Here is a 27348-nt window from a genome sequence, read left to right on the forward strand (position 1 = left end):
TAGCCTATAGCCTCATCTCATACATGTCAAATACATTGTAAAGAGTGTATTTATGTACACATTAGATAAATAGAATCAAATTTACACATTTTGACATATAAAGCTATAAATGGCATTACAAGCCAACATTTACAAGAAATGAGAACTTCAAGTCTACAAATCATCCAAGCATGATGTGAATCCCGAATCTTGATCCCGGTACCTGAAAAATGTCTCCACTACGTGAGTGAGTAACATAAAGTTACTTGTAAGAGATGAGCATATAAAGACCTAATGTTTTACAAACCTATTAAGTTATTATAATTTAACTCAAATGGTCATGCCACCTGGCGTATATGTCAAAAGTGAGACTCAAGGAGCATCCTAAGCTACCTAGAGTATTCATAGTATAAACCACATCATTCATGTAAGTTAAACAACATAAAAGCATGCGGTGCACACAACAAGATGTTCAATATACAAGTATACGTACGTAAGTATACAATCAATATTAAAATGCTCTTAAAACTAGTATACAAGACACAAGTATACTAGGTTATCTAGGAAGTAAATCATCAATATACAAGTGTACATACCAAGTGCGTTAAGCAATATTGAAATAGAATACAACATATATATTCAAGTATACATTTCTAAGTATACTAAGCAATGTTAACATACATGGCATACAAGTATAAAAATCTAAGTATACAAAGCATTTTTGATATACAAGGCGTACAAGTATACTAAGCAAGAAATGAAGTACCATGCGTCCAAACACAAGTTAAAAGTAATCCACAATTACAACTAGGAATTGAATGCGAAATCAACCAATGGCGGAAAGACAAAGGACATATGGTCTCAATGACCAAACAAGTGATCTCGGGTTACTAGCCTGCAAGGAACTACCAAGTGCACACTATATGTTGTAAAGGGAACTCTCATCCCCCGTATTAGAGACATACTCTAGCTTTAACATATTACAATATCCATACAAGCTTTCTAAAAAATCATCAAGTTGTGCAACAAGTATATCACATATACACAATGCACATTGTCAATTACCATGCATAACCAAGTCATGGAATACACATAAGATATGCTCTAGGCCTTCAAGCTACAATGGCATATTAAATGTCATATAAGTATAATGTGTATACAACGAGTTAAATCATAACTTCTACTCATGGAATACCATCTTGTAATCATACACCAAGTAAGTTGCAAATTATAAGTTAAGTAAGAATATAACATCAATACTTAATTACCTCAATGAAAGCATACAAATGGAACTTAATTAAATTAAATAATTAAATTCTCAAGATTATAATGCAACTCCAAAAATTCTAAATATATTATATGTCAAAGGTCATAACAAAGCCTAATTTAATTTCAAGTTACAAGCCAATTCTACCTTAGTTACAACAAGGTAATTTAAGATCAATGCCAAGAAAATAATTAAATAAATTTCTCAAAACTCATTCAAATATTCTCTATTTAATATATATGAAAGAACATTTCAAGACATTGTTTAAAATCAAGTTACAAATTAATTCTACACTAGATACAATTAGGTGAATTAAATTTCATACAAGAAAATAATTAAATAAAGTTTCTTAAACTCATTCAAATATTCTCAATTTAAAAATTAATGAATGTAATACTTGAATAGAAATTAATTAAACTAACTAATTAATTTCTCTAGAATTTAAATCAATTTCAAATGACTCCAAATAATTATATTCCAATGGTATTATCATGGTAATCACATATATCCACTCAAAAACTTAATTAAGTAAGTGGAACAATTAAATAAAAATTAATTAATTCTAAATAATTAAATCTCTAGATTCTAAAACAACTCTAAATGACTTTATACTAATACAAGTTATAGATCAAGTCACGGCCTTCGAGAATATCATGTCCTAACTTAATTTCATGCAAGGTACTATAACCTATTAATTTAAAAATTAAGTATAAGACATGTAAACAATTTATTGTAAGCTATAAAAGCAATTAAAACACTTAGATTAAAAACCTAAATCACCCCCTACCTCACAAGAGGATTGTTCCTCTTGAATCCAAAGTAAACAAAGGAATTTTACAATTTTCTTCAAGGGTTATATAGAGGAAGGTGAGGCAAGCATTTTGTGTTCCAAGCTTTTAGGTCTAAGGTGAGTGGAAGGAGGTCAAAACCAAGGTTTTAAGCCTAGGTTAATGGTTTCCTTCGATGGTAGCTAGGGTTCTAAGTGAGGAAGAAGAAGTTTAATGTGTAAAATAAAATAATTAAAACACTTTAGTGTATTCCTCCACTCACTTGGTCAATGGAAGTCAAACACACCCAGTCTTGCACCATCCCCTCACACACACAAAAGCTAGAGTTTAATTAGAAGCCTACACTTGTCATTAATCCAATGGTTCATTCTAGGCTTAATCTAAAGCCTACACTTGTCAACAATCCAAGCCAACAAGTGCATCAATGCTAGGCCAACAAGTGGGTGAATCTTTACCCTCCACATGTCATCATCCAAGGTTTTTAAGTGTAAACCAATGAGATGCTTACAAGTGGACCAATGGGAATGCAACACTTGTCACATTTTCCGGTAATTGCAAAAAGGTCCATTTTGAAAATATCTTCTAAAATAAATTGCAAAAAGGTTCCTAAGAAATAAAATAATTACTTTTTATAATTACGAAAAAACCCCAAACAAATAATGTTTCCAAAGAAACTATGCATCAATGCCCTTTTTACGTAAAAGTAAACAACTAGCATACTTTTCTAGAAAAGTAAAAATACAAATATCATGGAAATAACATATCATGGATGCATGCAAAATCGGAACCTAATCTGAGCACAAAAAGTGAGGTTACGCGAAAAAATCATTCTCGGAAAAAAGACGAAAAGTGAATAGTGTCAAAAAATGAAAATGTGGAAATGACTCGGTCCTTAAAGGAAGTTGTCAATCCAAAGGAAAGAGTCTCGAAAACCATTTCCGAGCACTCGAGAAGACATTAAGTGATGAGTAACCAAACTCAGAAAAGAAATTTCAACGGAAAAAATTTATCTGTAAAATTTCAGAAAAGGGAAATGAAGGAAAATGACTAGGTCATTACAATTACGACTCCTAACTCATAGTAAAGGGCATAATGACCATTTTGCCCTTAGTTGACCTCGGGTTCAGGTAAGGACCCGAATAGCGATTCAAACCCCCTGGTTCTGGTCGTTTCACTAAGAATTATACATTCCAACCTTTTTATTTTCTTATTTTTATAGGGTAAAGTGAGAAAAACACTCTTAATGTTTACATTTTGGGCAAATAAAACCCTTAACTTTTATGTTATGGATAAAAGGTTCGTTATGTTTGAAAAAATGGGCAAAAAAGGGCATATGTTGTGTATATAAGTTCGTTAAGTTTTAAAAATGAGCAAAGAAGGGCTTGAATCACTGTTAAGACATGAAATTCTGAAAATACCCTTATCTCTTCTGGTAATGCCCATATATGGGAAAAGTGAGAAAACACTCCTAATGTTTACATTTTGAGCAAATAATACCCCTATTCTTTATTTTGAGTTTATAAGTCCGTTAAGTTTTAAAAAATGTGGCAAAGAAGGGCTTGAAGTCACTATTTTGTTAAAAATTTAGTCATACGCATTGCACATGACAATTTTAAGATATAAAATTTAAAAAGTACGCTTCTCTCTTTCGATAATGTCCTTTTATATATATATATATACACATTTGTCATATTTAATTAAGTTTTTTTACCTATTTTTTATTCAGTTATAGAGGGATATTTTAGTCTTTTTAGCATTTAGGTCCTTGTTTGCACCAAATTTGAATTTTAAGGAGTTTTTAGAATATAAAGGGGTTATATTCTCTATATGCATACCATAAGGGTATTTTTTGATCGCAACCCTTTTTTATATAGCCATGCCAATCGATACACACTAAGTTTCGTCAAATTTTAATTTAAGAGAAAACCTGAGAGAAAAAATTAATGAATTAGAGGAGTTAGAATTGTAAAACAGTCCAAGATTTGTTAAAGAGGCCCACGTACAAAGATTGAACCTAATATAAAATTATAGGAAATGTTAAAAAGAATTTGATATGGACGGCAATTATGGTATTAAAAATATAAAAATAAACCTATTGTGATATAGAGACTCTTTTGTAATTTTATTTTAAGAAATAAAGTATGAGAGGATAACTGTGGGGTGCTAATATTGGACTTGGATCATCGTTAAAACTCTTCTACGTTATTTTAAGTTGAATTTTTTTTATAGAATGACATGTGTCATTTAAGATATATATATATATATATATATATATATATATATATATATATATATATATATATATATAGCTTATGTTAAATCACTTCAGCTAATATAATAAAAGTTAGGAAACTGCACAATTTTAAGATAAAAAAGCTTTAAAATATTTTAACCATATATATATATATACTTCAGTTTAAATCTGAATCTGTATAAAAATGCATCTAATTATTGCCAACTAAAGATTTAGTATATCTAAATAATGAAGAACGTCTCTTTTATGTTGATATCATGGCAGTGGGGTGCTAATATCGGACTTGATCCTCGTTAAAACTCTTCTACGTTATCTTAAGTTGAATTTTTTATAGAATGACATGTGTCATTTAAGATATATATATATATCTTATGTTAAATCACTTCAGGTAATATAATAAAAGTTAGGAAACTGCACAATTTTTAGATAAAAAAGTTTTAAAATACTTTAACCATATATATATATACTTCAGTTTAAATCTGAATTTGTATAAAAATGCATCTAGTTATTACCAACTAAAGATTTAGTATTTCTAAATAATGAAGAACATCTTTTTTATGTTGATATCATGGCAAACTATGTTCAAAAACTTAAATTTTATAATTTTTTTTCCCTGGGTCAATGTGGAATTTTTTTTATAAATTTTACAAAATTCATCTAATCAGACACTATATATTATTAAATTGAAAATCTACTATTCAAGTTTCTTTAATCAAATCACCTTCTTCATCAAAGCCAATACTATTATTTCAGCAAAGAGATAAAGAGCAATCTTTTTTTTTTTTTTTTTTGAGAAAAGAGGAGATCTTATAGGAGAGAGGAGAGAGAGAGAGTAAAGTTTTTTTACCTTAAAACGATGTAATTTTTTAAAATTTAATTAAATTAACTGTTGTGGTTTAATATAGGTTGTAAATATATCTTAATTTCACATGTCATTATGTAAAAAATTCAACTTAGGATAATTTAGAGGAATTTTAACTGGGAAGAGTAAAATTTTTTTTACCTTAAAACGGTGTAATTTTTTAAATTTTACTAAATTAATTGATGTGATTTAATGTTGGTCGTAAATATATCTTAATTACACATGTTATTATGTTTACGCATGTTATGATTTAAAAAATTCAACTTAAGATAATTAAGAGAATCCAAATTCGCTGATATCAGCTTCCTAATTATTTTTATATAAATACATTTTAGATTAGTATTTTTCCTTTTTCAAACGTATTTTTGTCTAATGGCAGTATGGTTTTGTGTGATTCCTAGATTTCTGTGCTTAGACATAACATATTTCACTGTTACCATAAATATATTTTTTAAACTGTGACCATAATACATACAACTTTCCCATTTTAAAGTTATTTTTATACCGTAAAAGAAATTACGTGATGAATACGAGATAAATTAATAGGTGAATATATAAAAATTTTTAAAAGAATAAATTATCCACTTCATGATTCAAATTTGAAACGCACCGAATTCTTTTTATTTCCTTTCTCCGGACCCGTCAACAGTTTCGAGATTCTAGAGATAGGTAAGAGAGAGAAATTGGGAGTTGTGAGAAATTGGCAGTTTTAAGGGTTTGGGTTAATATGATGTCGGGCGATGTGGTGTATGTGCAGCACTGTAAGGGCATTAATGGCCTCGACAAGGTGGTCTTGAGAGAGGTTCGCGGCAGTTCTGCGGAGGTATTCATAGAATGCATTACACACACGCGTATATGCATGCATATGGATTTGAAGCTTGATTTATGTTGTGATAATTGTGTTGTTTCTTTCGATAATTCAAACTCTCTGACTGTAAAATATTTCTGGTTACAAGGAGATTGGGTTTTTGGTTTAGGTATAAGGAAATTGGGTTGTGACAATATAAATAGTGCATTCTTTAAACCATTTTGTAATGTATGACTGAAAGATATAGGGTTTCGACGAGATTATGTTTTATCATTACAAGAAATGAACGTATACAAGATCTAGCAACATACACAATAAACGGGTTCTCAAACCATTTTCTATGATGCGAATGTCGTTTGATTGAGATTGGTTTAACCAAATTATTTGAATTTCCTGCCTTTGTAATTATACAGTTTTAAATGGTACTATGTTTGGAACCTTTTTGTAAGTTGTGGACCGCAGGGATATGTGGCTTACCCACGTACTATATTGGATCGGTGGGACTATTTTTATGGTTACAACAAATGAACATATACAAGATATGGTAAAGTCCTCAATAGTTTGGTTTTCCAACCATTTTAGATGATGTGAATATTGTTTGATTGAAATTGGTTTCACCCATCTGACCCTCCTCAGACCCCACAATGGGCTGAGTTGGTGTAGCCCTTTTTCTCACTGGATTGCTTGGGTGAAAGAGTGTGTTTCAATTGCTCAGTTTTCAGTATGTTAAATGGATCTCCTTTCGGCTTCTTTAAAGCGGGTAGAGGCCTTAGATAGGTTGTTCCTTGTCCCCCCTTCTTTTCATTCTTGTCACAGATACTTCACTTCTTTAATGGATAAGGAGGTCAGAAACGGTGGTATCTATGTTACTTCTGCAATGAAAATGACTGGGTTTAGGTATTATGATTTGTTCATTGTGATTAAAACTCATTTGGATACTGCTAGTGTTCTAAGTAGATTTCACAAGGTTTTTGCATTGCTTTCGGAATTTAGCATGAGCCCGGAGAAGTCTTGTGTATTTTGTTGTGAAATTTGTTAGAAGAAAGAGGGCTATTCTTAGGCTGTTTCAATGCAGGGAAGCTTTATTTCCTGCCTAATACTTGGGTATCCTCTACAGGAGCATGGCTTGAAGAAGTCTTCTTGTGGTTCTCTAATTAATGAAGTGACAGCAACTTTAAGCAGGTGGAATGGGCTGAATATGTCCTTAGCTGGAAGGGTAGAGCTGGTTAGGACAGTGGTTTCATCTTTTTTGTACTTTTAGTGCTTAGTCTACAAGATTCCAGCCTAATATTTTGAAGATGAAACTTAGAAATTTTGTGGGGAAGTTCAGTTGAGAGGAAGATATTATATTTGATGAGTTGGAGGGGTGGTTTTGGTTTAAAGAGGATTGTGGATTTATCTGGGTTTGTGATCTTGTTCTTTCCAAAGCTAGCCTGTGGGTTTCCTGGTTCAAGAGGGAGATATTTGGCTCTTGATAGTCACTCGCGTTCAGTTATTTCTCCTTAGTCTTTAAGGTCTCGAAGTATTTGTTGGAAGTAAAGGAATTTTTGTTGCAAAGAATTTTAATTTAGTATTGGGTTAGGTTCTAGCTTCAGTTTGTTTTTGACCCTTGGTTTGACGGCAAATCTTTGGTTCAAAGATATGGTCACAGAATTGTGAGGTGTTTTGGACTGGCAAAGGTGCTTTACTGCAGCAAATTATTGTGCAAGGTTCTTGGTATTTTGAGACAGGTTTTGGAGGACATTAGTCATTTAAACTTGCATAGTGGAGATGATAAAGTTGTGTGGAAGCACGGTAGGTTCTGTTTCAGGAATGTTTGGGATCAATGTAGAGGTTAGTTTCTGGCTTTCCCGTGGTTTTGAACTGGTTTGCCTCTTCTTAGCTGGAATTTTTCCATTCTGTCCACTCTTTTGGAGGTGATGACTTGGTTCAAGGATAGCTTCAAGCCTTCAAGGCTTGCTTATTCGATGAGGTCTCTAAAAGCTTTTTTTGAGTAGTGATGTGGTTGATTTGGAAGAATGAAATTCGAGACTTCATAATGGTTTGGAGAATGATTTCTTTGCTGTTTGCAATGATTGACACTCTCAACCTACTACCTTAGAAAGTTCAGTTGATGTTTTATTTCTTTTTCTTGGCTCTCCTTTGTTATTGAGTTAGATTGGCTTTCATTTCTTTTCCTTTGTTGCTAGTGAGGGTATGCCACCACCTTACTGAAATGTTCATAGTAACATGATTCCCAATTCATTGAGGGTCCGTTTGGTTAGACGGAAAATTATGATGGAAACTGAAAGTGAAAGTGAAAGAAAGTGAAGTGAAAGAAAGGAAAATCAAGTTTCCCGTATTTTTCAAGAAAGTTGTGAGAAAACATTATAGTTTGGATAGCATGAAATGGAAAAGAAAATGTTTCTAATTACCAAAACTACCCTTATAATTTCAAATAGTAAAAAAATAATAATAATAAACGAATTTGTGTTAGATAAATTTATATTCATTTTTAGCAAAGACAGTAAAATGTTAAACTATTAAATATAAGTAATATAATTACTTATATTTAGCCATGGAGATTCACACTAAAATTGGATGTTGATGTTCAAATATTGGGCAAGAGTACATAATTCTTAGACTAGCATAGTCTCTAATAATAGAGATAAATACTCTTTACACGTTTGGATTTAGGAAGAATTAGTATAAATAAATAAACAAATATAAGTTAAATCATCTAGACACACATGAGGATATATAGGATTCCATTGTGTGAAGTCTATAGAAAGAAAAGCAAGAAGAACCCAGAGAAATAACCAACAAGGGCATAATAGGAAAATAACATATTAAGGCAACGGTTTGTTTCTGTGAGAAACTAAAATTTTCCAGTGTTTTATGTGGGAAACAGTTTAGGGAAAATCAATCACTTGCACGAATTTTACTTTCCTGAAAATTTTCCTTTTCACGCTAACCAATCTCCTAAACAATTTAAAATTTTTCCGTTTCTTTTCCTTTCGAACCCTGAGGGTAAAAAAAAGAGTGATATTTTATTTTTTATTTTTTTAAATTTTACTGGAAAATAGTATGCGTTGATCGATAGGTCGATTGTTCGAGTGCCCTGCAGTAAACCTAGATTTTTTTTCTTTCTTCAAACCTAGATTGATAGGTGGATAAATAGAATTTTTCTAGAAAACTGTTTATTGAACTCCAGCAGCCCTCGATTTGATGGCTCAGTTGATCCAGATGTCGTTGGTAAGTGTCCATTGATGCCGATCTATTGAACCATAAGGGAGTTTATTTTTCGATCACCCCTTCAAAACAAATTTTTACAAGGATTCAACTTACCAAAAGGCATGGGTCCTCTATATTGGCTATATATATCAGTCTATAGTCAGTCTAGGATATCCATCAAAACCTCTAAAGCATCTAAGAGAGAAAAACTTTATGATAATGAGAAGAGAATTTCTTTTGCTTAGTCTATTGTTTCCGTTAGATTATATACTAAGAAGCAAGGACACGGATACGACATGACAAGGACATGGCGACACAACAAATCCTAAAAAATTAGGACAGGGACACAGAGAATAATAAATATATATATTTATATATATAATGTTGTACTTTAAGAAATTAAGAGCAATATTATTTTTTATCAACCTTATAATGAAAAAAAAAACTGTGCCTTGCCGGGGAAAACAGAGAATGATAGAAAGAGGAGAAAACAAAGAAACATAAATATGCAAGAGTTTGAACCTTTGAACTAAATATAAGCATAAATATCTTATTGTTTAATATAAAATTGTTTTATAAAACAACTTTTTTTAAGTAATTATATAATGACCATCATATTATTGAAAACTATTAAACAACTCCTTATAGTTACACTTCAACCTACCTTTCTTTCTAAAACTTTCTTAAAATCCCCAAGTGCCTTACTTATGAAAAATAAAATGAAATGAAGTTTCCGAATTACAAAGAGTGTTCTAATATTGTTTTGAACAATCAACCAGATTCTTGCTCAGATCGACTAGTGGCAGAGATTAATCACTGAAGAAGCAGTTGATGAACCTGGAGATCGTCGAGGGTACTGAAGATTTGGTATTAGCTGTTTCTCTAAATCAACTAATTAATACCATAATGGTCCTTGCTTGTTTTTGTACCCCGTGCCGGGAAAAAGCCCATTTCCAATACAGGGGCAAAAAAAAAGGGTAGAAATTATGAAACTTTAGAAACCCTAGGAATGAATTTGGTGAGTGTATGAATTTACTTTTATACCTTTGTAGATGAAGATTACTAGATTATCATTGAATGTTGCATGAATTCCATCTTCTACCTAACACTAAATGAAAACCCTCTAACCTAATCTAGAATTTAAAATAAAAGTTATAGATTCATGTTCTGATCTATGAAATTTGCCAACCGAAGTTATATTGACCGAACAGAAACAGAAAATAATGGTATAAAAAGTCAAGGTACCTTATATCACGGTGTGAAGATCCTTATATATGTGGTTTTGTCAGTTGAACAAAAAGTATAAAATAAATTAACAAAAGCAAAAAAGGCTAAACTAGCTAGTATTGATAATATAACTGTTAACAACCATCTACTCCAAAAGCTTAAGCTATTAGAGAGGGTGTAACTTAAATATATAAATCTTTCAACACGCCCCCTCACGTGTGGTCTTCTTTTGGTCCAACTCGTGTTTTACAATTATTATTTTTTAATAAGGGTAGCCTTGAGGTTTGAACTCGAGACCTTTGGCTCTGATATCATGTTAACAACCATCTACTCCAAAAGCTTAAGCTATTAGAGAGGGTGTAACTTAAATATATAATTCCTTCAACAATAACAAAAAGACTTGATCATCTTTCCAAATGAAGATTTATTTTATTAATAAACCATTCATGCTATACTAAGTTTTAAAAAGATTAACTACAGCCTAGAAAAAAATAGAAAAATACCTCGTATTTGTTGTACATGTAGCTTTTATCTGAAAACAACCTTAGATTTTGTTGTTCTGGCCTTTAAATCATTAGATCCAAGCTATAATATTAGATTGGGAGCCTTAGAAGAGAGTACAAAAGAGAAGCAGCTGAAGAAATTGGAAAAAAATGATATCTCATTGTTTACCAGTTTAGGCAAACATAATGGTTGTTATCATTACATAATGGTTGTTATGAACAACACTATTTCCACCTTCATTTATTGGGGCGTAATGAGATTGATTCCCCCAAAATCTGTCACATAAAGGACATTACATTATGCAACGGCTAGTGTTTTACATTTTTCAGATGCGGGACGAATCATTTTAATAAAAGATGCTCTGTGCACCAAAGTATGTTTTCCTTTAAAGACATAGACTCAATCGTTAAATTATATTGGTTAGCTTTCGGGTGCTATGTTGATCATGTAGGGAGAAGCCAAAAGGTGTTATACTAATATATTTCTGTAAAACATTTTTTATTTCTTCCCTTTTCTCATGCAGGCAACCTGGGTTTAATCCCCGACAACGGTGCTTGTACCAAATTTTGTTGGGAAAAAGGCTTTTCTATGTTTAGTCGAGTTTTACTTTGCTGATTCATTGTCAATGAAGTCATTATCCATTTTCACCAGAATATCATGACATAAAGATCATGTGTTTTTTGTTTGAACATAAAGATCATGTTTTTTTGTTTTTGTTTAACAGGTGTATTTATATGGTGGTCAAGTTACATCTTGGAAGGATGATCATGGGGAAGAATTGCTTTTTGTTAGTAGTAAGGTAGTATGTTCGATTGCAAGTCTTGTATCTATGCAGTCTGCATTATGGCTTGAGAACCTTTATAACATTGAAGATCTTAATTTGACTTTCACATGGTTCTATAATTAATTCCCCAAGAAGAGTACATGAAGTCTTCACTAACGTGTGACCTGTATTATTTATTCCATAAATGATGCAATGTTAGAACTAGCATGCAGGTGGAGTCAGGAAAGCAATGGGGATGGGTATGGGATGACGTGTCCCCATTCTGGGCCTCGCCCCTTTAAGTGAACGGTCACCTTAGCTTTGCCTCAATCCCAGTAGGATTGCATTCCATCTTCAACCTCGATCAACTTTGAGACACCCAGGTCCTCATCTTACTTTGCTTATCACAACCTCCAGACACAAACTTCGCCTTAATCCCAGTAGGATTGCATTCCATCTTCAACTTCGATTAACTTCGAGACACCCAGGTCCTCATCTCACTCTGCTTATCACAACCTCCAGACACAACCTTCGAGCTTACCTGTTAACACATCCGGTTAAGGCTACCCACTTCGGTGGATCTATAACCCAATTTTTTACTTTCCGGGAAAAAAAAAAAAAAAAAATCCTCCAGACACAAACATATAAATATGCATGATATACATATATATGGCCATGAATAAATCATCCAATTATTCAACATCAAAACAAGGAAAAAAAATAAAACTTTTAAAAGTAATATCAATGCAAGGAAATAAATAAAGAGAATTCTAGACCCTAAGCTTTCCCATCACATCCTTGATTTGGTCTTCTCGAAGACTCGAGCAAAGGGGGTTATGGGGTCTGTGACCATTGTTATTGATGCGTTTTGTCGACGCTAGTCACCAACTTCAAGTTGATTCACTGTCAGGTAAATTACAAGGCAGAACACGGAGAGAGGCTAGGGAGTTCGAGAACTGTCTATGGGGACTGGATAACCTCATGACACACACACACTCACACACGTGTAGATATTGGTGTATTTTAGGAATATTAAAATAATCTAGGTGTATTTTAGTAATTTCAAATTGTAATTGGCCGGGGTTAGTACTTCTTGTTCCCAACCCTGCCCCAAACCTGTTTGATTTTTACTTAGATTTCGTAAGTTTACCCCTACCTTGTTTGGCTGTTCGCTGTACCTGTCACATATGGGGGGAGCGCACTAGGTCTGGTCACCCAATTATTGGAATATTTTATGAATAAAGTGTATAGAAATGGTTTTCAACCTAAAAGAATGCCACAGAATGTGTTAAAAGCATGCTGACAGTTGTGCTGCGACCTATTTATAGATTAGATTGCTATCATGATATCAATCAAGGATGAAGTGGATGGAGTTCTGGTACGATGAAGTGGCAATCATTTGGTTGGTTGATTACATATTTGAAACAGAAGATAACTAGAAACACATTGTGACTATGCAACAGGATCACAGAAGAAACAACAGCCATTTTGTCAATCCTTCTAAAAGCTGTAGCATCAAACCGTTGAATCAAGGAACTGCCATCACACCAAGGATCCAACAAGTTGAACACAGAGCCATTTTCAAGCTTGGAAGAAATATTAGACCACACAAAGTCTACTCCCAAAATCTGTTTCCAAACAAAAGAATCACTCTGCTTAGGTAAAACAGACCAAAAATTTGCCTGTTTCTGATACCTAGCATGGATCCATTGAACCCAAAGCTTATTTTTCTTGAGCAAAAAATCCCAGCAAAGAATTATTTTGGTTGCAAAGTCAACATCCTCAACCTTTTTAATATTAAACCCTCCTTCTGAGCAAGGGAGAGTCACTTTACTCCATTTAAGCAGAGCAGTTTCCTTAGATTCAATTTTTTCACTCCACAAGAAATGTTTAAACTTCTTTTCTAACTGAATTTTTCACCTTTATGGAATGTTAGATCCAAACAACCAATAATAGATAGAGATAAGAAAATAGAACAAACCTTAACAGTTCCAATCTACCTGCCATAGACAGGTTTGAAGTGCTCCAGTGATCCAATTTGGCATTCACCTTATCCAATAGAGGGTCTGAAGTCCATACTCATCACACTTATACTAGTTAGAGGAACACCCAGATATTTGAATGGAAATTCTTCAACTTTGGACTGCAGAATGCCTTGAATCCTTCTTCTCTCACCATACCAGATTTGATGACTGAATTGCATAGCATAACAGAACTTGAGTTGATGTCATCTGACATGAATTTGGAGAAACATTCAGTGACTAAAGAAAAATAGAGGAGATAATGGGCAGCACTGTTTGAGACCTCTAGAAGAAGGAGAAAGGCCAGCAGGAACTCCGTTGCAGAGAACTGAGAATTTAGAAGTGGAACACAACACCCAAGTAATCCATTTATCAGAGAAACCATACAGCTGAAGAAATGATATGAGAAATTTCCAATCAAGTGAATCATAAGCTTTCCTCAAGTCCACTTTTGAAGCCATAGCATGGTCCCCTCTTTTACTGCCAAAACCCTTAATGAGATCAGCAACAAGCAAAATGCTATCATGTATCCTTCTACCTCTCATAAATGCAGACTGCTTCATACCCACAATAGAATGAAGCACTTCAGCTAGCCTATTTGCTAGGATCTTTGCTATTATGTTATAAATGAAATTGCAAAGTGAGATAGGTCTGTAATTTGCTATTTTATCTACATGACGTAAGCATTATTTAATTGGAATGCAGGTAAGACTTTTTTGCTTTCTTCCAAGTTCTTGTTGAATATGGGGTATGTTTCTCATATTCCTGTAGCTAGAAAAAAGAAAACAACATTAGGATGATGCTAGTGAAATCAAGATTTAATTTTCGTGTCATAGTTACACATGCTATTTATTTATTTTACTAAAATAAATTTTTGCTTCCTGCAGGCTACTTTCAAGCCTCCAAAGGCTATCCGTGGAGGTATTCCAATATGTTTTCCTCAAGTATGTGAAAATCTCCTTCAGTAGTTCTTTTTTAGCTTTTTGGCCACTGCATATATTTTTTTTTCAACAAAATCTCTCTGCTTATGCAGTTTGGAAGTCATGGTCCTCTAGAACAACATGGTTTTGTGAGGAACAGGTTTTGGAGCATTGATCCTGATCCTCCCCATTTCCCAGCAATTAGCTCCAATAAAGCTTATGTTGATTTAATCCTTAAACACTCTGAAGATGATGCAAAGATATGGCCTCACAGGTGCACAAACCAAATTTGGTAGCATATTTTTTTTTGATCCAATAGACCTTACAGTCCTTTAGAAAGGCATTTTGATCGAGTTTATTGAGCTCCATGCTTTCCCTTAAGTCAAATTCTGTAAGGTAAAGCATTAAGTTATTATTTTGTTTGTGGCAGACATAGTTTTTTTAGTAGAGTCGATGTTACTTGTACTGATTTATTCTCTTTTTGAATTTTTTTGACTTTTTACATCTTACTTGGTGTTGTAAATACATTTTTATATATTATCTTATTTGAATTCCTTGGTGACACTAATCCCAAAAAATAATTTTATGATGTATTGATCAAGTAATTTTATGATGTGGCCTGTTATCAGATAATCTTACACTGGTGATCTGCAGATACGAGTTTCGCCTGAGGATTACCCTGGGACCTGGAGGGGATCTGATGTTGACATCCCGCATAAGAAATACCAACACTGATGGAAAGTCATTCACTTTCACATTTGCCTATCACAACTATTTCTCCGTTTCTGATATCAGGTTTAATTACAATCTTTCCTCGTCTTTGTTAACTGTTATCATGCTATGTAATCTTTAGCACCTTTTGCATATGTTTTTGCATTTATTCTCTACTAGTTGGTACTTCCATTTGCTTAATTGCAGACACGAACACTTCGACATGGATACACCAACATGTTGAGTCTTTGAAAAGCAGAACACATCTTAAAAAAATAGGATACTAACATGACGTGACCACGGCTATATATAAATTATAAATCTTACTGTGTATAAATTATTGATTAAGACACAGAACTTAATGTCTTTGAAAAGCAGAACACATCTTAAAAAAATAGGATACTAACATGACGTGACCACGGCTATATATAAATTATAAATCTTACTGTGTATAAATTATGGATTAAGACACAGAACTTAATTAATATAGAGTTTCTATTTTAAGAGTTACATAATTTAAAAGATGAGGGAAGATTATTACATTGACTGTACTGTTACTCTCCTTTCTTGTCATCCCAATTATATATATTTTTCCTATATGAAATAGTTTGATTGCATGCTCGACTCATGGTGACCATTTGTATAATGTCAATTTTTCTTAGATACAAAAGTTAGACACTTCAAGGCGTGTTCATATTGTTTTCAAAGCACCTGTGTTGGGATGTGTGTGGGATATGTTGGCCAAGAGTTTGAATGTGTCAGCTTAGTGTTCGGAATAAGAATTTTTTTATTTAATTAAAATATGGACACATCCATAAGTACATAGATCCAATCATATGAATTGCTCTGATTAGGCTCTTCTTGCGTGACAAACTTTGAGGTTTAGAATAAAATATTGCTTTCTCTAGACTATTTTGTTTAAAGAATAATTCCGGGGATGAAATAGACACTTGTATTATTAAAAAAATAACTCCATAACATTTTTGTTAACTACTTGCAAAACATTTTTTCTCTGAGGTTCCGCTATCAGAATATTGGAGATGATAATTTGATTGTAAACTTGTACTCCCTCTGTCCCATATTAATTATCTTAATTTTCCATTTTTAGCTGTCCCAAAATAGTTATCCCAACTTTTGCAACAATCCCACTTTTACTCTTCTTCCATTGAACTTGTAAAAATAAAGTGTAAAACATGACATCATTTTGGACCCACATTTAAGAAGGCCTGTCAATAATTTTTTTTTTCTTCTTGAAGTTGTCAAATCTGGGTCCAATCACTGTTTCAAGACAATTTCTAAAAGAAAAGATTTGGAAATTCATTCACTACCAATAGAAAAAAAAAAAAAAAAAAAAAAAAAAGCCTCCATCTTAAAAAGTTAGGTTCCCAAAAATGGACAAGTAAAATGGGATGGAGGGAGTATTTATTTACAGGAAAAGGAAAAATCAAAGAAATAGTGCATTCCCACAATCCGCCTAGAAAAGATCCCTTCTGTCCGAGAAACCAATTCTATAGGCTTAATGTGCTGGTAACTTTTCTTGAATTTGTTGTGCACAGTGAAGTGCGGATAGAAGGACTGGAGACTCTGGATTATCTGGACAACCTGCAGGGTAGGCAGCGGTTTACTGAGCAAGGGGATGCGATAACATTTGAATCAGAAGTCAGTATTATTTTCTTTTCATGGGATGGTAGTGGTCTTTCTATTTTTTTTTTTTTTTGTTTTGTCTCTAATAAATTTCCCTGTTTCTTTTTGAAAAAGGTGGATAAAGTATATGTCAGCACACCAACCAAAATTGCAATTCTGGATCATGAGAAGAAAAGAACATTTGTGTTGCGAAAAGATGGACTTCCTGATGCTGGTAAGTTTAGCCATGTCCATCTGCTTTGTCAGATCTCAAGTTGGACGTTAATATGCTTATCTAGAAAGGTGTATGTGAACAATTGTTAGAGTTATTCGCTGAATAGAATTTGGAACGGGTGTTCAGAATAATGAATAATCTGTCGGGGTGTTTGTCTTTTCTGCAAGGAGGATACATCCTAGCAATTTGTGCTGCATATCATGAGCTAGATGGCTGGTTTGTCACGATTGTTAATGTTTTTTTCTTCTTCTTTTAACATGGATAAACGAGCGGACAAAAATGCTGTTGGGATTGTATGAACTTTGGGTGGTTGTAATATGTAGTTTACTGCGTCCAAAACTTCACCTAGATTTGAATTTCAGGCAACTTTTGAGTTTGCACCAACTAGCCTGGTGAAAGGATTTTAGTGGGTATAATAATCGTCCCCCAAAAAATATAAAATAAAATGAAAGAAGAAAATCCATGCACTTGTGAAATTACTATTACTAATGTGAAAAAAAATAATGAGACAAATAAATGCTTTTATCATTGTTCCGTCTGATTCAATGGTTAAGATGACCTTTCTTCTACCATGACAAGATATCAGCTTTGAAGTCCAAGCAGCCAAGGGAAATTTTTGGTTGTACTAATTATTTTGTGTAAAACCTGGAGAAGCTATGAGAGGGCGTTCTCTCTGTAAGATTTATGAAACCCTTTGGCTGTCAAATCAGACCTGTTCATTAACTCATATTAGATTTTGTCATTTGCAGTATAAATCTTGAGCTAGGTTCCAATCTGGTAGCTCTTGCAAGTGTTCATGGTTGAAATTTGTATTTTTATATTGTCATCATGTGGGTATAAATGATGGATTGCTCAAATCTGACAGTTGTTCCGGATAAGTCATAGCCCGTGCATCCTCTGTAGTCTTCCCTATAATCCTAGCTTGAAGTTGTCCAAGCACATAATCCTCACTACTTCCCGACTACAGTTAGATATATAGATATAGTTGAACATGCACTAACTTGACATTACATAGAATTCTACATCTTGTCCCTTAACATTAATTGTTTGGCGTACGTAATTCAATTCTACTCGGTTCCTGAAATATTTGTTTTCTTTTAGTGGTTTGGAATCCCTGGGATAAGAAGGCAAAGGAAATCCCTGATTTCGGGGATGATGAGTACAAGCACATGCTTTGTGTTGAGGCTGCAACTATTGAAAAGCCCATCACCTTGAAGCCTGGTGAAGAGTGGAGAGGAAGGCAAGAACTATCTACAGTTCCCTCTAGTTATTGTAGTGGACAACTTGATCCGCGGAAGGTGCTCCAAAGCAGCTAAAGTATTGGCTTGTATGGTGCATTCTTTGTACAGGTACTTTCTGAATCACAATCATAGTACTTAACACATCTGCCACATAGCTGCATTGGTGGTTCATTTGGAAATTGTTATTTAAAATAGGTAACGTGTGTGTGTGTGTGTGTGTCTCTCTCTCTCTCTCTCTACCCTGCTTGCATGTTAAACCTTGATTTGAGAAGCTATGAGCTGATGCATAAGATGTGAGTTTCTGGACTTTACCAAGTTTTATGTGATTTCATTTCCATATGGAACTTTGCACATATACTAAGTTTTGTGAGACGGACAAGATGATGCATGAGGTGTGAGTCTGGAATCATAAATTAAGTATCTGGATCGGTAGTTTTAAACAGAATACTTGTATGAAACATTCATACCCATTCCTATTATAATCATCTGTAGGGTAGTTATTTGCTCTCTGCCTGTGGCTTGTCATGTTTTGTGCTGTGATTCAAAGAAGGCACTTATTACTATCATTACATCAGAGCTTTAGTAGCCAAAAGTGGGTCTCAATCATGGCAGTCCTACATATGGTTGGATATGTTTGTAACTGTGTGTGTGTATACTAGTTTTTAGAAATATAGGCAAGGCTAAAGGTTACAGTCATGTACAAATTGAGAAACAATTAACACATGATGGTTCAAAATGCTGTTAGGAGTTGTTATGAAGGCAGGATGTGTGTTTTCTAAACTCCTACTGTGAGCTCGAATCAATTATAGCCTAAGCAATAAACAGAAAAATGCATATAGTTGCAGTCTCTCTCTCTCGTCTATTAGAGCCTGAATTCCTGTACTTCGAATGCCTTTGTATGAGTTTCTTTCCAGTAAAGAAAGGAAAAACCTATGTAGGAGGTTTATTTATTATTGTTATAGTAACCTTTTTATAGGTTTCTTGTTAGCTCTTTATTTGTTGATACCTACAGTTAGTAGACACATTGCCTTTGAGAATTGCTGTGCATTTAATACATGGTTTCTATTAAAACCTTTACCATACCCTGTTTATATTAAAAGACATAAAGGTATTGGCAAGTTAATAACTGTTGTGACTTATGAGAGACACTACTCGGGGGCCATGGTATGTTGAGATAAGTGAGTAGCAATGTAAGAAAGGGATAAAACAAGAAACAAATCCATTCGTGGGAATTTTTAAGTGTTTTCAATGCACTTGGGGTAGGGTTTTTCATGGGCAACAAAATCCAAGTTGTAGCCTTGAAGCTGCTTAAAGCCTTAAAGTATGGAAGAAAATTTTCAAATAGAAGAATGGGTTGTTTCATTAGAGAAGTTGGAAGTTTTTCCCAAATAGAAGAATGGGTGACAAAAGCTTAGAGGATTTGATGTGTAGTGGGGTGTCTCCATTACTGGATTTGTTGCTCTTATTCAGACTCCTATCTCAGAAGGAAGCAATTTTGATGGAGGGAAGAGGAGGTGGGAAGAGGCGAGGTTGCTTTAGGTGTATGGTCATTTAGGGTGGGTTTTTCTGGATTTTGAGGAAGAAGAAGAGCTTAGAATCGTGGTGTATGACTTGCCTCTTCAATTTTTTTTCAAGCATTATTTGAAGCGATTGGAGATATTTGCGGTTGATATAAAGGAGTGGAGGTGGATGCAGGGAGGATGATTCTTGTCATGAAGAGTGGAGGTCCCATTCCAGATTCAATCATGATGAACGAGGAGAGACTCTACTAGAATATTGTTGTGGTGTAGAAAAAGGAATCCAAACTGGTTCCGCCACTGAAAACCATCTCTGGCATGGATGAGTGCCTTCTAATGACAGAGGAGCAGTGGAGTTTGGAGGGGATGCAGCGAAGGGATGGTTGGGAGCGAGATGAAGCAGACAGAGGGTGGAGGAGTTGCTGAGAGTGCCAGTGTTGGAAGGAAGAAGACGGTGTGAATCTCACGAGCTTGGAAAGAGTGGGTGAGTATGGTAGGTGCGTGGCAAAAGTGGGGTGATTTACCACTAAAAATGACAATCAGATGGCAAAGGTTTTAAACTATATGGGGGGCTCCTGTGAGGTAGATGTGGGCTCCTTTGAAACTGGTGGGTGATGTATATTTAAATCAACCTAATTAATAAATCAATGTAAATCAAATTAAATTCGCAGGAATAAGAATCATATGTAGACACGGTGTGTATTGCAAGATCATTCCCACAATGATTGATTAGAACAACCTAATTATAATATTATTACTTAACTAATTCAACCAAAAATTGAATGATTCAAGCTAAAAGAACAATAATAAAAAGACAATGGAAATAAGTACCAAGGCAACTCTACTTTTAATTGCAAATTTACCAAATGTTCGATTTAATTTCCACACATCCAATACGTGATATTTTCTTTTAAATTCTTAGATGGTCTATTCTTGGTTAGAATAGATTCAATTAAATATTTATTATTTTGGTCATGAATCATAAATAATCAATTGAAGAAAAATATATAAATTACGACTTTTCTTTTTTTTGTTTGATCAAGTAAAAAATTTCATAGAAAGGCGCTCCCCTCTGAGCGCTCCCAAAGGAATACACAAAAGTGCCAAAGGTAACAACTGAAACTTTGAACTATCCACAAAATCCAAAAGAGCTCCCCAAAGATTTACAATTCTGCCTGTTAACCCAAAAGAATAAGGTATGCACTATAGTGTATTAACCCAAAAAAATAAGGTATGCACAATAGTGTATTTGAGAGACCAAATAGGAGTCTTCTTGCCCTTAAAATGTCTGCTATTTCTCTCGTGCCACAATCCCACCAAAGACAAAGGGGAGTGGCTCTCCAAACAACCTTGGCTCGGCTCTCCTCTAGACACCCTTTCCAAGCCTCAATCAAATCCACCGTGGTTCTAGGAAACACCCAAACCATGCCAAAAGCAACCAAAAACATACCAAACATCCCTTGCTACCGGGCAGTGAATAAGGAGATGATTCACTGATTCCTCCGTCTTCTTGCACATACAGCACCAATTAACCACGATTTGTCATCTCCTTCTAAGATTGTCAAGGGCGAGAATGCTACCGCGGGCTAAACACCAAGCAAAGAAGGCCACCTTCAATGGAGCTATCGACCTCCAAATTACATTCCAAGGGAAGGAATAGCCTGGGATCACCAACAAGAAATGATAGAACGCCCTGACCTTAAACAGTCCCCTCGGCGAGCCCACCCACACCATCTCATCCATCCCTGGACCCTCCACCTCCTGCCTGCACAGCAGGGCCAAAAAGTCAACAATCTCCGCAAGCTCCCAATCATGGAACTCTCTACGAAACTGCACGTATCAGGTCAACCTTCCATTATCAAGATGATAACAATTAGCAACCATGGAGTGTTGGTTCGAAGAAATCCTGAAAAGCCGAGGAAACCCACGAGCAAGAACACAATCCCCACACCAACGGTCCTCCCAAAATCTAACGTGATTCCCACTCTGAATCTTGAAACAGATGCGTTTAGAAAACTCGTCCCACCCCTTCCGGATACCCTTCCAAACACCCTACCCTGCTGGAACTCTCACCTCCCTTGACAGCCACCCACCATCTCCCTCTCCATACCGACAAGCAATAATCCTCCTCCAAAGAACGGACCTCTCCCTCCCAAATCTCCACAGCCATTTGCCTAGTAGCGCCTTGTTAAACAACTCCAGTCTCCGAATACCAAAACCCCCCCTCTGAATCCCAATACGACTATTCATCCATGGTTAGGCATAAATTGTCATAATTTATTATATTTTTCTCAAGTAGCCCTATGAAGATTACTTGTTCATGGTCAGACACAAGTAACCTTTATGCTAGAGTCCCAAATACATTCAATTTTAGTATATGATTAAGCACATAAAATTAATTGTGTCGAAACATGCATTTAAAGGTATAGAAAAAGATTTTATTCTTCAAATATGAACATCAACCAAATTTAACAATTGAAACATAGAGTTACAAGACTACGGTTTCCTCTCAGCCTTGGTTGAGAGATTAGAACCTCATGCTTAATAAAATAACAACTATCAAACTTGGAATCATGAGTAGAAGATCTTTTGTATTTTCTCTGTCAGTTGCACAAGCCTCCCACTTTTGCTTCTTAGCCACAGATCACTTCCTCTCTCTATTTTTTTCTCCCTTTCTTCCCCCTCTCTACTGCTCGTCTCTCTCTCTTATATAGAGATCCTTTAGGGTTTTCCTCTAGAAAAAGGAAATAGAAAATTATTGACACAGAAATCTGCTAAAATCTTCTTTCCATATTTGCGTCGACTTGCAGCCCAATTCTGACCTAGTAGACGTGCTTTCATGAAATTCTTGTGAAATACAAAAATGACGGACTTTAAGTCTTCTTTCCATAGTTGCGTCGACTTGCAGCCCATTATTGATCTAGTAGACCTGCTTTTCATGAAATTTTTGTGAAATACAAAAATGACGGGCTTTAAGTTTTCTTTCCACAGCCGCTGAGTTTGCATAATTTCGATATCGGAGTCAAAAGTTATGACCAATTTGCTGAGACAACTTCAGAATGTTCCTTCCAGGTATTTTTTCCAAGATTAGAATATGGAAGATGCCTTGCCTCAATATAAATTCCCAAACGACTTTATGTGTGAAAACTCTTCTAGAAATCTTCTAGAATTCACTAATTATCTTGACCCTTGGATTCTCTTGGACACTTGATTTCCACACTATAAGCTAACTGACTGTATTGCTGACTGACTCTGCAAATACAGTCCATTTCTGCAAAAATCACCAATAACCTAAAAAACACCAAAACAAATTTATTAAATAAAATAATCAAAAATAAAATACTAACAAATATAATTTTGGAGATGAAGTATGTACAACTTATGCACTTATCAGTGGGCTGGCCTTGCTGTGTCGAGTGATGGGAGGCAAGGAGTGTTGCGCCATTAAGGGAAAGCCCAACGATGTGAGGATGGCCAACTATAGTTTCATACTATCAACAAAATCCACATAGGCCCCCACATTTTGAGTCTTATGATTGAAAATTTTGTCCCAATGTTCAAGTTTCTAAAGACATATACCTTAATTTGTACTCTTATAAATGGCTTGCTAAGCCACTTTAGCACCTTTATATTTGAGTTCAGCATCATCCTGTAGAAAGACTCACATAAGTTGCTCAACTAGAAATCTTCTAGAATTCACTAATTATCTTGACCCTTGGATTCTCTTGGACACTTGATTTCCACACTATAAGCTAACTGACTGTATTGCTGACTGACTCTGCAAATACAGTCCATTTCTGCAAAAATCACCAATAACCTAAAAAACACCAAAACAAATTTATTAAATAAAATAATCAAAAATAAAATACTAACAAATATAATTTTGGAGATGAAGTATGTACAAATTATGCACTTATCAGTGGGCTGGCCTTGCTGTGTCGAGTGATGGGAGGCAAGGAGTGTTGCGCCATTAAGGGAAAGCCCAACGATGTGAGGATGGCCAACTATAGTTTCATACTATCAACAAAATCCACATAGGCCCCCACATTTTGAGTCTTATGATTGAAAATTTTGTCCCAATGTTCAAGTTTCTAAAGACATATACCTTAATTTGTACTCTTATAAATGGCTTGCTAAGCCACTTTAGCACCTTTATATTTGAGTTCAGCATCACCCTGTAGAAAGACACATAAGTTGCTCAATTTGAATGAACCTTTTTTGGAAGAACAAAAATACTAAACAATATGACTTGAAGACAAAAAAGTGCATATATTGATATACTTATCGTCTCTAGTAAGCCAAAAAGCAGCAGTGGAATCATGACAATCACTTGTTAGGTTTCCTGCATATATTCATCTAAAAATCAGCATTCAGATTTGGGTGAAGTCAGTCCGTATAAAGACTCTCATAGGTTGCTCAATTTGAGTGAGAGCCTTTTTGGAAGGTCATCAATACTAAACAAATTGATTTAAATATGAAAAAGTACATATATATGCTAATTTTCCGTTATAAGCCAAAAAGCAACAGTGGAATCATGACAACCACTGGAATAGCTCATCCGTACCCCTGATTTAGTCATTTTCTATTCGCCTTGATGGTTCTAATCTATATTATGTTTTATGCGTGCTTTAATTGGATTTGTTAAATCAACAAAAGAAATTATATCTATATATGCACTCAAGCACACCTCAATTTATCCCTCTGATATTTTTTACGTACAGTACTTTTGTGTTTACGAGCTAAAGTTTGTGTATCAAGCTTTTATCTCCTATTTTTTATCCATCCACTTTGGTAGCATTGTGCGTGTCAAGGAACAACCGCTAAAAGTAGATCTTTGGCAGGGCTGTTGTTTTTCTCCTGTCTGGTGCTGCTTCATGGTGAATCCTTACCAGGATTTTTGTTGGAAGGCATATTCATCAATGGAATTCACTTCTCAAAAGTACTGTTTAGATCTATTGGGAAAAAATTGAAACAGGCCAGTAATTGGTGAGTATAGTACTTTTTAGATCTATTGGACTTCTCTTGGACTATTTCTATTTTATTTTTCTTCTTGCCAGATTTTAGCTCTATGTATGTTTTGTAATGGATGATCTTTATGTAATTTTGACTGGACCTGCCTTTAAATTGCTGGTCATTTTTATTGTCTTGTAATCTCAGAACAAAATCTGCATTTTTGTTATTTTTATATATCGCTAGATGGGAAAAATGCCTAATATTGGCTCTTGCTCAATATAAGTTGGTGGGACTTGAAATTTGTGGAGTCATAAATATCTTTCAATAATTCTGAAAATATAGAACATTTTTCAGTGAATCAAAAAATATGTATAATTGTTCTTTGAAGTTGGGACTTAAAGAAAGAAAAAAACAAAAATAAATAAAAATAAAAATATTGGAAGAAAAGAAAGAAAAAAACCCTTTTCCCTTTCCATCAAAAGGAATTTTCACTTTTTCAGACATTTTTAAATGTTTGTATTCTTTTATGCATAGACATGTTGTAATAAGATGATACCAAACAAACCCTTTGAATTCAGAAAATTTTCTTTTCTAGCATCTAGACTAGCGAAAAGCACAGAAAGCCAAAAACTGGAAGACTTGATACAAACTGGAAGCCAAAATTTTCTATTTCAACTCACCCAACTCATTAATACGAAAGTTTTATCTGGAAGACAACTCTGTCAAAAACTGCACAGAAAGCCAATTTTACTTGCTGTCATACATTTTTTGCAGATGGTTTATTGATTACCTGTAAAGCATCAGTTTTTAATGCTAGAATTCTTCAAGAAATCTTCAAAGAATTTGGAGATGCTTTAGGTCTTAATATCAGTTATCAAAAGAGTAGTGTGATCTTCTCCAAATGTGTTGGAAGAAAAAATGCAATTCTGAACCTGCTTAAGTGCAAAGAGGAATCACTTCCTTTAAAATACTTGGGGATCCCATTATGCTCTTCTGGTTTGAAAAGGCCTCACTGCTCTACTCTTATTGATAAAATTTCTAAGCAGCTCTCCGATTGGAGTACCAGGTTGCTGTCAATTGCAGGCAAGACAGAACTGATAAAAACTGTTATAACACCAATTTGTTTGTACTGGTGTAGTGTCTTCCCCCTTCCTTTTGCAATCATCAATCAAATTCAGAAAATGTTTAGAGATTTCGTATGGGGAAGCAGGAATAATTTGAAGAAAATACACCCTCTAAGCTGGGATATGATGTGTAGATCAAAAACTAAGGGAGGGTTAGGTATACGAAAATTAAAGGACCTACAGATAGCTTCTCATTGTGTTTTGGCCTGGGATTTCTTACTCAGTAAAGACAGACTATGGGTTTCTTGGTTTCAAAACAGGTATGCGACTAGCTCAACATACTGGAATTTAGTTCCAAAGATCTCTTACTCAATTCTGTGGAAAAGTTTGGTTAGTGTTAGGGATATTATGCTGACTAAAATCCAATTTTCTATTGGAACTGGGCAAATATTCAAGGTTTTGACAAACCCTTGGTGTGAAGGAGAAACTATGTTATAGAAATTTGGGCACAGAATGGTTAGAAGGCTGGGGTTCTCTTGGTCTGCTCCTTTGTCTAGTCTCATTATAGATGGAGGATGGAATTTTGATCTCTTGTAAGAAGAAAATTTCACGCCTATTACAGATTACTTGCAAACATTGCATATCCATGCTAGACTAGATAGATTTCTTTCGGATGGAGGTGATTTTAATTTTAAGAAAGCTTGGCAGGGCTGTAGAGCTACCAATCCAGAGGTTCTGTGGTCTTATATTTGTTGGGGGAAAGCTCGGCCTAGATGGTCAATTCATGGAGTACTTTTATTCTAAGATAGATTGCCTACAATGTTTAATCTGCAGGAGAGGAAAGTTCAGCTGGCACCAAGATGCTCTAATTGTCTACAACAGATTGATACAAGAAATGATATTTTTGTTCAAATGCCCTTTTGCTAGGAATTTCTGGAATTGGTTGAAGGATACGTTTGGTTGGAATATGGACTTAAGTTTTATTAATATAGTTAGAAGACTTGCTGCAAACCAGTAAAATGATCAAAACTTTACTTCTTGCTTTTGGAGCGTCTGACAGGAGAGGAATCGTAGACTACATGGACACAGTTCTAGTTCCAGGTGGCTAGAAAAATCTTATTAGAGGTCTTTGATGTTTATAATGTCTCACTTAGAGACATTATATAGTTTTCATTCTTTTGTTTTCTCTCTATTTAATGGTTCTTATTTAAGAATTTGTACTTCCTAGTAAATTTCTGAGGGTATGCCCTCTGTGCGCTTGTATATGCTTATTTAATTACCTCTATCGTCCTCATTCATAAGGCTTATTTATTTATTTATTTTTATTAACCTAGGGTATCCGGAAAGGCAAGAACCCAAGGGCCCTTCAACAGTCCGACTAATCAGCACGAACCCAAG

The 27348-nt window shown here is 34.5% G+C and overlaps 1 protein-coding gene across 2 annotated transcripts; it reads left to right on the forward strand.

The window, feature by feature from the left end:
* The first annotated feature begins 5747 nt into the window (after positions 1 to 5747).
* On the forward strand, positions 5748 to 25118 carry LOC132283156 (putative glucose-6-phosphate 1-epimerase). 2 transcript variants are annotated; one of them, XM_059785072.1, is made up of 10 exons: positions 5845 to 5973; positions 9951 to 10038; positions 11627 to 11701; positions 14574 to 14630; positions 14720 to 14880; positions 15261 to 15401; positions 16874 to 16976; positions 17076 to 17175; positions 18277 to 18524; positions 24775 to 25118. In XM_059785072.1, exons 2-9 carry the CDS (start codon positions 10003 to 10005, stop codon positions 18489 to 18491), a joined length of 888 nt encoding a protein of 295 aa, XP_059641055.1. In that variant the 5' UTR covers positions 5845 to 5973; positions 9951 to 10002; the 3' UTR covers positions 18492 to 18524; positions 24775 to 25118. The 2 variants fall into 2 exon arrangements, with proteins under 2 accessions (XP_059641054.1, XP_059641055.1); XM_059785071.1 differs by lacking the exon at positions 9951 to 10038 and having other exon boundaries at positions 5748 to 5973.
* Positions 25119 to 27348: the final 2230 nt, after the last annotated feature.

This window comes from Cornus florida, unplaced genomic scaffold (genome assembly GCF_030987335.1).
Source record: "Cornus florida cultivar Cherokee Brave unplaced genomic scaffold, ASM3098733v1 CherokeeBrave_3.0.0_Hap2_Chr11, whole genome shotgun sequence".
In the NCBI taxonomy this organism is placed as follows: Eukaryota; Viridiplantae; Streptophyta; class Magnoliopsida; order Cornales; family Cornaceae; genus Cornus; species Cornus florida.

Coding starts and splice junctions, on each gene's coding strand:
- LOC132283156 (XM_059785071.1), top strand. CDS start 5,878: ATGATGTCGGGCGATGTGGTGTATGTGCAGCACTGTAAGGGCATTAAT. Junction 5,974..11,626: donor TTCGCGGCAGTTCTGCGGAG/GTATTCATAGAA, acceptor TTTGTTTAACAG/GTGTATTTATATGGTGGTCA. Junction 14,881..15,260: donor GCAAAGATATGGCCTCACAG/GTGCACAAACCA, acceptor GGTGATCTGCAG/ATACGAGTTTCGCCTGAGGA.